We start from the raw sequence: 16,291 nt of genomic DNA, 5'->3' as shown, positions 1-16,291 counted from the left end.
GTATTTTCTGATATAAAAAGGAATAAATTCTCGGGGGCAGTCACTCTCAACAGTGCTGTTTCATCCATGCCTGTCTCACTTCTAGGAGAAACTGATACAGAAATGCTATGCACAGGATTGGCTCACCTTCCCAACTATTTCAGTGATGTTTAAACGGTAACTACACACACTCCTCCCCCAACCTTGGCGGTCCAGCCTCATTCAAGGTTGCCACTAGAATTTTCAGGACTCACCTTATCTGGGTTTTCTCAAGGATAACTATATACTACATAGACACTGGTCCCCTTAACATTTCTGAAAGAAAGTTCTGCCATGTTTGCCAAGGTTCCTGCAGGCCATTGATCCCACTGAGCTGAACCAAGTCTATATCACCTTTGGGAAAAGAAGTCAGTTTACTTCTCAGTAGCTCCCCAATCCGGAAAACTTAAGGAGTATTTGTTTTTTTTGTTTTTTTTTTTTTTTTTTTTTTTGCTTTTTCGAGACAGGGTTTCCCTGTGGTTTTGGAGCCTGTCCTGGAACTAGCTCTGTAGACCAGGCTGGTCTCGAACTCACAGAGATCCACCTGGCTCTGCCTCCCGAGTGCTGGGATTAAAGGCGTGCGCCACCATCGCCCGGCTTTAAGGAGTATTTGTATGGTGGCAGCAAATCCATCTATGTCAAGGGGAAAGGGGCGGCAAGCAGCAGCTGGGTGTAAATTTGTAAGGTGGAAACAGCTTCTACGGGTAACAAGTTTTGAGCAGTGTCACACACAGGTCTACATGGCAAATGAGACTAGTCCGTATGACACAATTGTCCCTAAGGTCACAGCCTGTGCTCTGTCACTCTATACTGAGGCATCAGAGTGAGCCAATGAGAGGACACGCTGGACAAGCTTGTTTACGTTAGACCTTCGCTTGAAAAGACATTTTTGGAAACAAAATCTCCCTATATAGGCCAGGCTGCCCCCAAACTTGTAATCCTCTGCTCCAGTCTCTTGAGTGCTGAGATGAAAAGTGTCCCCAGTGTTCTGTGTCCCTTCCTGGACTCTCTGACAATCTTATCATAACCTGTCAGCTGGTGTGTCTGCCCGCTTGCCTTCAGTTAACAACTTCTCATCCCCACCCACCCCAGCGCTACACAGTACAGTGACGATTCACTCTCCAGGTGAAAAGCTTCACACGATTTGTTTCCGTGGCTCAGTCACACAGCAATGTCCGCCTCTGGTCAGCCTTCTCCCAGGCTCACTCGCTGTCACTCCCATCAGTAGTGTTAGAAGAGGTGCTGCTGTTCTCAGCCAAAACTGCCACTTTGCAGGACAGGTTTTTAGAATTTACAACTAGAAGATTTGATATTATTAAAAATGGTTTAGTATAGGTGAACTGCCCACCCCCATTATTTTGGTCAGTGCAGCAAATGTCCCATAGGTCTAGCTCTGTTTTCCTCACAAATTATTTAAGCAAGCAATGACAGGTAAAATGCCTCTGCTCGTAAGCAAGTAGTTCTCCTGGTAAGAGAGTTTCTCAGGTGTGTTTAAGACCTGATGGTATAGTTCCATTGAGCTTTCCTACCATACACGGGTTCCATCCTCTGCACTCAAAATATTTAAAGAAGCATATTTATCACTAAATATCATTATGTACCCATACCAGTACATTTGGCACCAAAATCAACTCCAGTTTTTAGGAACTTACATTACCTATTTCTACAAAGGCAGAAACCCTAAGAACAGCTGGTATGTCAACCCACTTTCACTGCCCCAGCCCCCAAGCCCAGGAGCAGGGCTGCCCATCTCACCCTTGGAGAAGGGGCTGTCCTCTTCACATTCCTCCCAGTGATCAAAGTCAAAAGCCACATTAGGATGCTGTGTGACAAACAGTGGACGCAGGTCAGTAAGTGCAAAGAGCTCAGGGTTAGGCGCAGCCAGTACAGGCATGCCAACTCACCCTCTGCTTGAGCAGGCCGTGCCAGCACGCCCGTTTCTCCTTTGCAAGTGTGATTAGAGGTTCATCGTCTTTAATGACACACTTGCAGTCATCTTTCCTTATGTCACCCTGCAGCTCCATATCAGCCGAGTAAAACTTGTCTCCTACCCAGGCACTGGGTTTACAAAAAGAAATAAAGTTGGCCATCTAAAATGTAGTGTGTGATTTCAATTTTACTTTATCACACACACACACACAGACCTACCTGAAAATGACTCTATCTGTAAAGAATTTACACTTATAATCTTTGACATTCCTTATCTTTATCTTTAAGATGACCACATCATCTTTCTGGAACCACTTTATCTGTGGATAAAAGCTAGAAGGAAAGAAAGGGGTTGCACTTGTTAGCTCACCGCAGCGTCCAGGGAGGGCCAGGCACAGCAGCACGTACCTTCTCACGTGTGGTTGTGGAGTTCTGCTGATGGAGTCACTGCCAGTGTCTTCAGATAAAACTTCTGGACGAAATCAATGTTAAAATTTCCACAGGTTATTTATATTATAATGTACACTTTTTCAATACCCAAGGCAACTTTTACATGAAGAATTTATGTTAAGAGTATAAATTTCAGCTGGATGTGGTGGCCCACACCTTTAATCTTAGCACACAGATGCAGGCCAATTTTTGTAAGTTGGAAACCAGCCTGGTCTACATAGTGAGATTCAGGACACCCAGAGATACGTAAAGACCCTGTCTCAAAAAGCAAACAAAAAGAGTATAATGTCATAATAACTTAGGTATCTAGTAGCAAATAATGATCAGAAGAAAGTAAAATGCACATCATTTAGGAAACACTATCTAACATATAACAGACTTCCAGATGGTAAAGCGCTCTGTGCCCCACTGCTGGCGGTGTGCACACAGAAACCCAGGCTTCCTGTGCTCCCTCAACCTGCAGGCTTCCAGAGCAGCTCAACACACAGACGGAACTGCTGCTGAGCAAACATTTTCTAAGACAATGGAATTTAGACTTCTCTACCTAAAATATTTAAAATTATCATTCAAAACTTAAAACAAGGCTCTAGGTTTCAGTTACAGCAATGCAAAAAATAAGGGTTAAGCAACTTTCATCACAATATACCCTCCTGAGAAACAACCTTAGTGTTTCCCAATAAATTCTGGTATATTCAAATTATAGACTATAACCTAACAACTAAAACAAAACAAAAACAAAAACAAAAACAACTCTGGCTATGCTAATGACTGGAGGAAGCCACAGGCTTTGAACTCAGTAAAACTGATAGGGACAGGAATAAGAGGAGCTGATCACTAGGGAGGGCTCTGGAAACATCCAGCCGAGGACGCGCACAGAGACAAACCCGAAGCAGCACTGTAGAAGAATGGCTGATTGACAGCACTGTGCTCCGCACCTCACAGGGAAATGTGAAAAGACCAGAGTGGGCACAGGACTCACCAAGACCAAGGTTTCAAAACAAAGGAGATTTATTTGCCCCAGAGGTAAGGAGGGAATAAGAGACAAAGACAGGAAACAGAGGACAAGGGAGAAGAGGAAAGAAACAAGGAGGGGGAGGGATATTCACCCCAGAGGGACAAAGGACTGCCTCTGGATAGAGAGACAGACAGACCCATAGGCAGATGGCAATGTCAGTCTATAAAGAGAAGGGGAAACCCCTGAGCTTGTTTGTTTTGATAGGGCATGCAAACTAGGGTAGCCCAAAAGGGACGTTTTATTGTGGGACTTCAATACTGGACCTTGGTAGTCAGTCTCAGGAAGAAGTAGTCAAAGATGGGAATGGGCCTTAGTGACGAGCTTTAGGAATATAATCTAACAGTTTAGTAAGACAGAGGGAATGGGGAGGACAAGACCTGCCAGAGGTATGTTTGCCAGCTCAGGCCTGCTAGAGCCATTTCAAAAGGAAAGCCTAAATATGGGAAAATCTCGACTTGGAGATACGTATCTTAAATGCAGCACTAACCAGCCTTCTGGGTGTCCAAGTCCATCTTGGAAGCGGCACTTTTTTCTGTGTCTCCATCTCCTTGCGGAGTGCCCTGCAGACACATGGCATCTTCCACTGTGGTAGGTGTCCTGGAAAGAACAGCCAGAGGTTAACTGGACTTAAGGAGACTCCGGCAAAAGAGGGCATAGACATTAAACAACCTGCCTGTCAACTGGAGTCGGACCTCCACGGAGCCTCTGTGACTTAATGGGCAATGGCGGTGCAGAGCCGGTCAGCTTTGTCCAATGTGCCCTTGTTCCAAGTAAGCACATGGGAGCAGAGGAAGGCACGCTCTCATTTACTCAACACAGCTTCTCCTTCAAGCTCACCGAACCTCTGGGAAGAAGGGCTGTGTGTCCCACTAAACAGAAGAGCCAAGTGCAAAGCTAGCTTAACTTCCTCCCCACCGGTCTCCTAGAATGTCTTCCCAGAGTTTGTGTTACCAGTTTGGGCCAACTCCTAGAAATACTGCTCATACAAAAGGAAGTATCACTAAGGTAGGGGCAGACCAGTGACTCTCCAGTTCCGAGGTAAGATGAGGTGGTTGAGAGGTTAAGACTAAGATGTGGCTTTAAAAAAAATCCATTTACATCTTTTTTATGCACACAGAAGCCTATTACATCTAATACAACACTCTCTGATTTTTCCTATTAGCTACCCATAGATTATTTCATTCAGGTGACTGTGTCTGCCCCCCTCTATTTCTATCTATCTAGATATAGATATAAAGATCTAGATATTGATCTATACATATATATATAGGTAATAGACACAAACAGGTGTATATAGATCTATAGACATTTCTATATATCTATAAATATATTATCTATAGAAAGATATAGCTCTATATATACACACACACACACACACACACACATACATATATTGCAGTCAAGAGTAGTGGTGTGATGTGGGATGTCCTTCTGTATGTTGTGAATATGTATTCCTCTCATTGGTTAATAAAGAAGTTGCTTTTGCCTATGACAAGACAGAATAGAGACAGACAGAAAAGCCAACTAAATTTAGGGAATAAGAAAGGCAGGTCGAGAGGCCAGTGAGCTGCCCATAGAACAGGAGGCCAGAACACTTAAGGTAATGCCACAGCTACATGGCGACTTAGAAATGGGCTAATTTACAAGTGAGAGCTAGCCAATAATAGCCTAAGCCATAGGCCAAGCAATTATATTAATATTAACCTCTGAGTGATTCTATAAGCGGTTGCTGGGACCAGCCAGTGAGCAGGAGAGAAACCGGTCCAGTGGGCCTGGACAAGACAGAGAAAAGTCTCCTGCTACAGAGATGCATGACTTTAATCCTAATTTTGGGGCAAGGTGATCTCTGAGGTCAAGGCCAACCTGGTCTACATAGTGAATGAGTTCTAGGACAGCCAGGGCTATGCAGAGACTGTGTATAAAAAATTAAAATATATATGATGTGGGATTCACCTCGGTATGCTGTGAATACATTTTATTTCCACTGGTTAATAAAGAAGCTACTTTGGCCTATGGCAGGGCAGAATAAAGCCAAGTGGAAAATTCGAACAGAGATATATAGAGAGAGTAGGCAGAGTCAAGGAGATGCCATGTAGCTGCTGAAGAAAAAAGACACGGAATCTTACCGGTAGGCCACAGCCTCATGGTGATACATAGAGTAATAGAAATGGGTTAATTTGGTTTCAACTACTAGCAGGGATCCAGGCAAGATGGGAGAGCCTGATATATCCAGGGCACATCCATGGTGGGTTCAATTCCCAAACTCAACCCCAGGCTGCAAGATCCTCATCATGATGATCAGGCCATAGAAGAAGCTGGAGGTACTTCCCAAGAGATCCTGCTTGACGGTCATGCCCCTGCTGCAGTTCCTGACTCTGGTCAACCCATAGTAGCTGAAGACAAGACTTATGTATCAGAGGATGAATGGCCAGCCACCGTGGAAGCTTCTGTTCCTGCCACAGCTGTAGCCAGAGTCCTTAATTCAACTTCTGACAGCTCAGTCAGTGGACAGCAGAGGATCTGACACACAGGAGGACGCCAGTTCTGAGCCGACAACTCCTGCCAACATGGCACAGTCCAAACCAAGGCCATTAATCTCAGGATTTGGAGACTGATAGTGCAGGCAAATCTGCATTAGTGTCAGACCACTCTGGTCCATATACTTAGACTGTTCCCAAATAAATTAAAACATTGATTAAGTTAAAAAAAATGAGTTAAGATACAAGAGCTAGCTAGGAAACACCTGAACTGTTGGTCAAACAGTGTTGTAAATTAATATAGTTTCTGTGTTATTATTTGGGTCTGGGTGGCTGGGAAACCAAAACACAGTCTCCGCTTACATATATATCACCATTATTTTGACTTTTTTTTTTTTTTTTTTGGTTTTTTGAGACAGGGTTTCTCTGTAGCTTGTAGACCAGGCTGGCCTCTAACTTACAGAGAACCGCCTCCTGAGTGCTGGGATTAAAGGCGTGGGCCACCACTGCCTTGCTGATAACTGTTGTCTTAGTTAGGGTTTCTTTTTTTTTAATATTTATTTATTTATTTATTTATTTATTTATTTATTTATTTATTATGTATACAGTATTCTGTCTGTGTGTATTCTGCAGGCCAGAAGAGGGCATCACACCCCATCACAGATGGTTGTGAGCCACCATGTGGTTGCCGGGAATTGAACTCAGGACCCCTGGAAGAGCAGGCAATGCTCCCAACCTCTGAGCCATCTCTCCAGCCCTTAGTTAGGGTTTCTATTGCTGAAATAAAATACCATGACCAAAAGCAACTTGTAAAGGGTTTGCTTCAGCTTACAGCTCCATATCACAGTCCATCATTGAAGGAGGGCAGGGCAGGAAGTCAGAGCAGGAAACTAGAGGCAGGAGCTGATGCAGAGGCCATGGAGGAGAGCTGCTTACTGGCTTGCTCCTTCTGGGTTGTTCAGCCTGTTTTCTTATACAACCCAGGACCATCAGCCCAAGGATGGTACCCCCCATAGCAAGTTGGGCCCACCCCCATCAGGCATCAATTTAAAAACTTCCCTGAAGGCTTGCCTATACCCCCATTTTATACAACTCCGTTATTCCAGGTTCCTAAGGGTAGTCATCTATGGGATGGGAATCAGGTCAGAGGTGCTCAGAACTAGATTTAGGTTCTCTGCAAGAACACAGACACTCTTAACCACGGAGTCCTCCCTCCAGTCAGATCCCATAGTTCTTACTTGCTCATTCTTCCTAACAAATAGGCTGAGTCCAGGCCCCTTTCATCCCATAACTGCACACTGTCAAATGGAGACTCGAGGCTTTGGTTCTACCTCTAGTCGGTGTCCACACTTTTCTCTCTGATAAGCTTTTCATACAACCACACTCTCCTCTCCTTTTCCTTGAGATACAACTTCATTCATGAGCCACGACGGGCTTCAAATGTACAGCAATCCTCCTGTCTCAGTTTTCTAAACCCTGGAATTACAGACAAGAGCCAGCATGCCCAGCTAGGTACAAACTTTGTAGCTCACACAAGCTGTGTCTATCTTCCCTCCGAGGCTGCTAGTACACTGTATTAGTTACTTTTCTCATATATGTTACAAAATACTGATATAATCAACATAAGGAAAGGTTTATTTTCTGACTCACCTTTGAGGGTTCAGTCCATTGTGGGGAAGGCATGGGTGCAGGGGCAGCATGAAAGCTGGTACTCAGCTCACTCTCTTTGTTGTCTGGGGCCCCGCCTATACGATGGTGCTCCCCACATATAGGCAAACCTTTCCACCCCAACCCAACACAATCTCAAAAGCCCCTTAGATGCAAGCCCAGGAGCTTGTCTCCTAAGTGATTCTATAACCCATCAAGGTGACAATCACTTCTCACAGTGACTTCACTGCATATGGTTACTATTCAAAATTGCTCTGGCCACTGGAAAATATTTACATTTATTATATTTTGTATATAATATTGCATCCCATAGCACACAGATGGAGATCAGAGTTGGTTTTCTTGTTCCAACATGTAAGTTCTGTCAATCAACTTAAGGCCATCAGGCTTGGCAGCAAGTGCCCTTATCCCCAGAGCCCTCCTGCCAGTCCACATCCAGCATGGTGTGATACCTCAATATTATCTGCAATAGCCAAGCCATGGAGTCACGCTAGCTGCCCACCAGCAGTGAATGGATAGAGAAAATGTGGAGAATACACACAATGGAGCTTTACTTGTCTGTAAAAACTTAAATCATGTCATTTGTGGGAAAATAGAACTAAAAATCATTGTATGAAGAGAAAGAAGCCAGACTCAGAAAAATATTGTATCTTTTTTCTCATATGCAGAACCTAGATTTTTTTTAAGATGTCAAAGTAGAAAAGGGGAGGAGGAGGATGAGAGACAAGACGGAGAAGGGATAGAGGGCAATGGCAATATGATCAAAGAATATTATGTGCATGTATGAAAATGTCACAATGACATCCATTATTCCCTGCAACACATGCTAATACAGAAGAAAAACTAGTGGGCAATAGCAGTAAGCACAACTCAATCCCACCTGTCAGAAACCATCGTGAATCAGAGCAGCGCATGTGCAGGGGAGGGCACTGTGTCCTGACTGACATCTTCTTAGCCAATAGCACAGTAGGTAAGCATCATGACAAGCTCAAAGGGCACTAAGTGCACACTTAGATCTACAGTTCTACACACAGGACAGATGAATGTATACTCAGTGTCAGGAACTACAGCCAGAGCAAACAAAGCACATGTGTCCATTCAAGCCAAGTACAAATCCAGGGAGTTCCATCGCAGTTTGTCACCATCCCCCCCACTCCGGCCCCGTGTCCCAAGTGGACTATCAAACGGCACACTGTGCTATCTGCAAATAAAATGTCAACAAAAGTCCTTTCTGTAAAAGAAACAACATGCCTGATATTTGTTTATACTATTCCAGCAGCACTAGGGGTACGCTGGTGAGCCCCGAAAGCTCTTACAGCTGAGTCTAGAGCACGGAGATTGCTCTAACTTAACTCAGCCTTTCCAAATGGAGACAGAATGCACTTACGAAGTCCGGCCCAGAAGGTCCTCGAAAGCTGGCAGCTTGGCTTCTTTGCATAGTTTTTTCAGTTGTTCTATGTGTTCTGAATTATCAATACCCATTCCCATGGACAAAATTTCAGCTCGAACATTATAATCAATGATAGAGGTTTTTAGATTTGATAGTTTTGTAACATGCACCTTCAATCAAAGGGGGAAACATTTGTAAGAGTCACATCTGCATCTTGACTGGATCACAGCACTTTCACAACCTCTCAAGACTTCCTGCTAGTCAGGTGCACTTGGATATATGACTCAGTATGCAAGTGCTTCCGACTGCAGCAGCCAGTTACTTTATCACTAAGGTGATGGCAGAATCCTCTTAAGTCCTGCCCCACACTGCGGAGAGCTATGGGCAGAACCCTGGTATGACACCCTAGTATACAGCAACCTAGGATGCTGTAGCCAGATACTCTTCTTTGGATTCTCTGACAAGGCTCAGAGTCCTCATGGAAGGACTCCTCCAGTCAGGGCTCTAAGTCCTGTGTTCTACAGTGTTTTTATCTATCTATCTATCTATCTATCTATCTATCTATCTATCTATCTATCTATCTATCTATCTCCACCCACCCACCTTTTCTCTAGCCAAAGCATTTCAATTTGTGCAATTCAGCAAGCTATGAAAATCTGCAACTGTGGATTCCTCTGTGCAGAGGTGTGGACACAGGTCAGGTGCCTTTCTGTGGAAGGGCAGGGATGGAAACAGGCTGGCCCTGCTGCACATGTTCCTAATGAACCCTGGGCACACACACTGCACTGAGGGATATACAGAAGAATTTGCCTTCACTCAGAGTGATGGGGAGAGTTGCTCTGGGAAGGGAAGCCAAGCTGGGGTGCTGCTCCCCTCATGCTCCCGGTGTGTCAGTAGACACTGTCATACACTTTGCAGCTGTGGAAACATGTTTGCCAAGAGGGTTTTCTTTTTTACTTCATATTCTGATGGCATTTTAAAAAACTCCTTTGCTTAATAAAGCTTTCTTTTTCTCTAATAAAGAACAATTCCAGTCTGAGCTATGACGACACTATTTAAAACTCCTAAGTACCTACCTATCTGCTCTGGCAATTGATACTTTCTGTTCCTAAAAATGACTTTGTTTTCTTATTCATAAATCTTATACTCCAATTTCCCACCTGAATGTGTTAAAGCTTTTCCATCCTTGTGAATTTTACTTTGAACAAGATGGGAACTGAATCCTTTAAATATTCTAAATAATAATGGATAAGGCTTGTCTAATACAGAAGAACTGTGAAGAATCCTTGAGGTGTAAGGAGGAAGGGACAGTGTCAGCAGGGACATACAGGCCTGAGCCACACGTCACTGTATTACACTTTCCTCTTCACGCTGACCCCAGAGGAGGAAGCCTCATCTGCTCTTTTCCCAAACATGGAACTCAAGGGTGCACTCCAATCTTAGCACCATGGAGCACAACAAATGCCCAGTGAAGACATGAGGCCGACACTGTGAACATAGCTGAGTGCCAAGGACTGCATTCCTCATGCTAACTACTGAGCATGCCCCATGGTTTTAGGAACTAGGAAAGGCAGGCACTGTGGCAGCAGACACTGACCTGTGACTTCTCAAACGGGTTGGACAGTGGGCTCAGAAGCCCCCATAACGGTCTCATTTATAATTCAAGGGCAAAATGAAACACCACTATAAATTCTGGAAAATGCCACACGCAGTAAAGATTCATGAACGTCAGTTATGTTACAGATGTGTATTACACACAATGCCTGCTGCTTGACTGTCACCATGTAAAATATCCCACCAGACAAAACCAAAACCTATACCAAACCTATGACCAAACATTAAAAACATCTCTCCTAACGTAGAACTCCAAATAAACCTTCATTTCTAACAAAAGACTAGGGTCCTTTATATCATTTTTTGGGGGTCATCTAAACAGATTCTTTTGGAGAAAACCAAACACTTACCATTGGATCAATCCAAAGGGTATTTCCCAAGGTTAGAACCACTTTGGCATCATGCATTTTCCCAACAATCTTATGATGAATGTATCTAGTAACCTGGAAAAAAACCTCACTTTTGTTATTCAACTGAGCCTTCAAGCAAGCATCTCATCCAGCATAAACTGTATGGAACATAGTATATCTACACATTGTACCTGCTTCTCAACGACTCTATGAGGTTAGGTAAGCATTAGCCCCATTTCTTTTCAAACATGCAGGAACTTGTCCAAGACCTCATGTAAGTTCTGAAAACTGGTGAAGATCCATGCCTTTGGACCTGTAATGTTCTTTCTCACTATGGCTGGTGAACCCATCTCCACCATCAACCCACAGAAAGCCATCAGCATCTGGAAGTTTCCTTCCTTGACAGCTCAGTAAGTGAAGCAGATGCTCTGCTTGCTTTTCCAGAAGGCATCATGACCACAGACCTCTCTGTAACCAATGGCACACAACTGAGGGCCCGGCTCGTTCACAGGCACACTACCACTTTCCTCCCTGGAAAGACCACAGCAGACAATGCATGTCTGAGTTCTCTCTCTCACCTATCTGAAACCCTATAATGCAGGACAGGAGAGAGCTGGCCCTCGTCCTGAGTGTTTTGGTGCCCTTGGGACAGTGAGTAAACTGGGAACACCAACACAAGAGAACTTGCCCCATGTGCTGGCTAGTTTTGTTGTTTTGGGTGTTTTCCCCCCTTTCCTAGACAGGGTTTCTCTGTGTAGCTCTGGCTGTCCGGGAACTCACTTTGTAGACTAGGTTGGCCTCAAACTCACAGAGATCTGCCTACCTCTACGTCCTGAGTGCTGCGATTAAAGGCATGCACTCCTACCACCTGACATGCTGGCTAGTTTTATATCAATTTGACACAAGCCAAAGTTATCTGAAAGGAAGGTACTGCAACTGAGAAAATACATTTATAATTCAGCTTGTAAGGCATTTTGCTAATTAGTGATTGATGGGGAAGGTCCAGTCCATTGTCTGTGGTACCATCCCTGACCTGGTGGTCTGGTTCTATAACAAAAAAAAAAAAAAAAAACAAAAAAAAAAAAACCCCTCCATGGCCTCTGCATCAGTTTCTGCCTCCAGGTTCCAGCCCTGTTTCCTTCAGTGATAGACTACAGTATGGAAGTGTAAGTCACATAAACCATAACCCTTTCCTCCAGAACTTGATTTTGGCCATGGTTTCATCACAGTAATGGAAAGTCTAACTAGGACATCCCATTTCTTTTCTTTTTTCTTTCTTTTTTTTTTTTTGTTTGTTTTTTCGAGACAAGGTTTCTCTGTAGATTTGGAGCCTGTCCTGGAACTAGCTCTTGTAGACCAGGTTGGCCTTGAACTTACAGAGATCTGCCTGCCTCTGACTCCCGAGTGCCCAGCTGACATCCCATTTCTACACTAAGGCTGTCTGTCAATGAGAGCCAAGTCATTTTTACAGACCTAAAGGACAAGAACTATGGCTTTCTGGCTGATGGCTGCAGAACTCAGCACAGCCCCTTGCACACAATGGACACTCAGTAAGTTCTTATTAGAACAAAGGAGAAAAGTTTCCAGCTGAAAAAAGTTATTCTAAATTAAATTTGAAACATCAAGTTTGCATCTTTATCCCTGATACTGATTTACTTTCTAGGTAGTATTTAATCCTGTTTAAAACCCAGTCAGTTTACAACTTTATTACAATGGCTTATCTCATCTCCCACTAGCCAGCTTCCACAAACCTAACCTTCTAGAAACAGGTGCATTATCATGAACCGTTGCTCTGGCAATGAATAGGACTGTCTGTCAGGCCCTCCACCCATCTCAGACTGCCACAGTGGGGTGGCCTTCTGTGTTACAGTGCATGGAGCAGGGATTTTTCTCTGCTGTTGATATCCTATCTGACTGATGACATTTTAGTGGGTCCACAGGGTCCAGAGGAAATGGCCTGTTCTGGCATCTCTCTCTTTTTTTAACCAGTCCTCCCAACCCTGACAGAATCGCTTGGCCTCCCAATGAACATCCTTAACCTGTGCCCCTATATTCTCAGGAACTCCTCACACTGTTTTCTTTGTCCAACTGAAGCCATTTTTTTAAAACCATGATCCATATGTTATACGTTCTAAGACAGCACTAATGATAATGGCTTCTGCTAATTCTGCCAGGTAAGAATAAGTCCATTGCCACAGTTTTGAGCCAAATTTAAAGCAAGCTTTAATTAAATACTGGTTAGGAAGACAGACTCTGGCAAGTCCACTCCTGGGTTCACATGAAATGGCAATGAGTCACATTGTGCAGAGGCCTAACAAGGCAAATCTATAAGGCCACAGCATTTCCAATCAGGTCTAATCAGGGCAAGTATACATCCTGACAAGTTTCCGACATATTTCCTGTCTACCTCCTGCCACATTGATCAAGCACGTCCAGTGCAGCTGGGTTAAACAAACTTGCTTAGATGATCGAGACACATGGCTTGTTTTCTCTGGTAAACAATAGCCTCCAGCATTTCAGGAATAGCTGTTTTTGGGCAAGGAGCTTACAGGTTAGAGGCATTTTTGTTTCATGGATCTCTTAAGCACAGTAATTAAAACATAGAACTTAACTTTGGTTCTCCCACTACTATGCCAGTGAGCTTGGTACATCAATCACGGGTACTAAAGTCCACTTACGGAGACACACAGTACTATCTTACAACAGTAAAGACCTCAGTAAATCCTGCTTTTAATGACCTAAATTGCAAAGCGAAGGTTCAAATTTAAGACTCTAATACACCAGAAACTGTAGTCTCTACTGCTTATCAAGCTGACCCCAAAACACTGTTTGAATCCAGGAGTTCATGATTACTCTTGGCAACACAGTGAAAGCCCATGTTAAAAAAAATCCCTCTACATATAAACACTTGAAAAAAGCACAGCTCTTTGTATATTCTGGTTAAATGCACTGTGTAAGTCAATAAAACACAAAACGCTAAAGTAACCCACCTTTGGGTTCCATTCAATTTCACTGTCAGCTGGTTTCACCCTACAAACAATGAACTCCACAGCCTGAGGGGGCAGAGTGTGGAACTTCTCTGGGAGCAGCAGCAGCTTGTCTCTTGCGATGAGCTTGGTCCTGCCTTCATCTATGAATTTCACCAAGACACTCCCCAAACCCCAGTTGTCTTCCTTCTGGCTCACCTCCAACACTTGAACCCTAAAGAACAACAGAGACATCAGGGAATCCAAAAAGGAAGGCACCTTACTCTGCACACAGCAGGAGTCCTTCCATGACAGACTGTCTAAGGCACGGAACAGGTAGCCCTTCTCAACACAACAAACCCTGTAGCTGATGAATGAGGAAGGGTATCACAGCAAAGTAAAGATCCTGCCTCTGAGATGAGGCTAACATCAACAGTGGATTCAGAAAGGTAGGTGCAAATAAACACGTGGGCTGGGTGGTCAGGCTGGGACACTAATTCTGCCACCCAGTGACCAGCCTTAGACAACTTCCTCATCAAGCCCACAGATCTGTTTGCTTTTCTTTAAAGTGAGAATAAAGCCTTTTTTATAAGAATCTGAGAGAAACTCAATGTTACCAAGGAGTATGTATGCTACACACAGTGATGGATTAGTACATATTTGGAGGAATAAGGTCACTGCCCTCTGTTCAGGAGCTAGTAGATATTCCATGCACATCTGCTCCAGGTGTTCTGAGCACAGTGTGCAAGTACCACCTTTTTGGGAGGTGGCCAGGCTCAGGGTACACACACTCCGACAACAGACAATAGTGAGAATAAGCACTCAAAACTGCTTAAATTATTCATGTCTCACAACTGTAGAGAGATTACAGATAGTTTACCTCTGGAAAAGTGTTTTCTCTTCTAATCCATACAACCCCAAACTCTCCACCTTTTCAGCAGCTGTTTTGTTACTGGGATCCTTAAAATATTCACTCATTTCCGCATTGAGAGTTGCATAAAGATCCAAATGTTTATCAATTATACGACCAAAGTAATTGGTTGCATTTGAAACGTAAAAAGGTATTATCTGAAATAAATACAGCACACGTATGTAGAAGACAGTTGAAATAAAACTTGTACAAGTGATGTCTGCAGAAACCACCAAACATACTGAGAAACCAAGATATGCACAAAAGGACAGAAGAATAAGCCAGGAAGCAGTCCAAACACTGGGTCAAAGCAGAATAAATACCATATAAATAACCAGTCTCATTTTAAGATTAACAAAGGATATCTTACAGAAAATTCCATCACTAAAAACTTCATTTTAGGGTCAGAAAGATGGCTCAGCTAGAAGAGGTACTTGCACATATCCCTGACAACCTGAGATGGAATCTTGGAGCTCTGCTCTCTGACCTGCACTGCTGCACTCAAATGCACACACACAATAGACACTTTATTTTAGCTATATGTTCCTTTGTTCACTTTTTAACTCAACTCTTTATATATCTATTTAAAAAACTTTGTGTTAAAAGTTTTTGTAATGTATATATAATATGTTGAACATATTAACCCCCACACATCCCAATCCCCACCCACCCTTTTCTTGCCTCTCCTCCCTTCTGTTTATACTCTTTGTTCCCCTAGAGGCGTCAGAGGTCAGTAGGAGGAGTCAGTAGGAGTAGGGGGGTAGGGAGCTGGTCAAGAGGAGGTAGTGGTGGGGATGGGGTCAAGAGGAGGCAGGAGAGGCCGGGAGACAACAAAGACAAGCACAGGCTATCCTGTACTGGCTGGCTATAAATTGTGAGAATATAGCTGGGTTGTGAGTCAACACCCGCAGTACTGAGTTACAGCAACTCTAGTAAGCTAGTCCAACAGACAGGGATTCATTTTTTCTCCTGCTTTTAAAACCAGCTCTGTTTTCTCTAGAGTGCAGCCCCTGGCAGACACCATACTCCAGTGGAGGGACACACATCCAAGAACATGTGGGCAGCACAAACTGGACTCTCCAGTTTTGTTTTTTAAGAGGACAAAAAGTTGTTTGGGTAAGGAGGTGGACCTGGAAGGAGATGAATAAATATGATCAAAACACATTGTATACCCCCCCACACACACACATGCCCCGCAAAAAAGACTACTAAGAAGTTAAAACAGACAAAAGGTCTTCATGGAAATGACTCTTCAGCAGACAAAGGAGGCCAGCAGAACTCACCCTAACGTGTCCAGACACTGGCAGAGCTTCGTTGGATAACTTCCTTGGGATATCCATTTCTGGATTAATGTGGTGTCTGTCAGGGCAGATCCTTTTGTCTCTTAAAAAAAAAAAAGAGCCATAAATAAGGGTCACGGAGTCTACAATTGGTGATCCTAAAGAAGCTAAGTAAGAAGGTGAACCAAAGGAAAAACTCGTAGTTATCCTCTTGGCTATGGGAA

The 16,291-nt window shown here is 43.6% G+C and overlaps 1 protein-coding gene across 1 annotated transcript in view; it reads right to left on the bottom strand.

Moving 5' to 3' along the window:
* Nucleotides 1-578: 578 nt before the first annotated feature.
* Tdrd12 (tudor domain containing 12) overlaps nt 579-16,291 on the bottom strand; it is a 69,052-nt gene continuing 53,339 nt past the window's right edge. Inside the window, exons 22-32 of the mRNA XM_026789914.1 lie at nt 16,071-16,170; nt 14,758-14,945; nt 13,902-14,112; nt 10,912-11,004; nt 8,945-9,117; nt 3,900-4,009; nt 2,356-2,419; nt 2,167-2,280; nt 1,923-2,076; nt 1,774-1,840; nt 579-1,315 (exon numbers count right to left, since the gene is read on the bottom strand). Of these exons, the coding sequence (XP_026645715.1) occupies nt 1,221-1,315; nt 1,774-1,840; nt 1,923-2,076; nt 2,167-2,280; nt 2,356-2,419; nt 3,900-4,009; nt 8,945-9,117; nt 10,912-11,004; nt 13,902-14,112; nt 14,758-14,945; nt 16,071-16,170 (1,369 nt within the window). The 3' untranslated portion in view covers nt 579-1,220. The remainder of the gene's footprint in view (nt 1,316-1,773; nt 1,841-1,922; nt 2,077-2,166; nt 2,281-2,355; nt 2,420-3,899; nt 4,010-8,944; nt 9,118-10,911; nt 11,005-13,901; nt 14,113-14,757; nt 14,946-16,070; nt 16,171-16,291) is intronic.

Source organism: Microtus ochrogaster, unplaced genomic scaffold (assembly GCF_000317375.1).
Source record: "Microtus ochrogaster isolate Prairie Vole_2 unplaced genomic scaffold, MicOch1.0 UNK32, whole genome shotgun sequence".
Lineage (NCBI taxonomy): Eukaryota > Metazoa > Chordata > Mammalia > Rodentia > Cricetidae > Microtus > Microtus ochrogaster.
The sequence above is the reverse complement of the archived record's forward strand: the minus strand, read 5'-3'. Positions and strand labels throughout refer to the sequence as shown.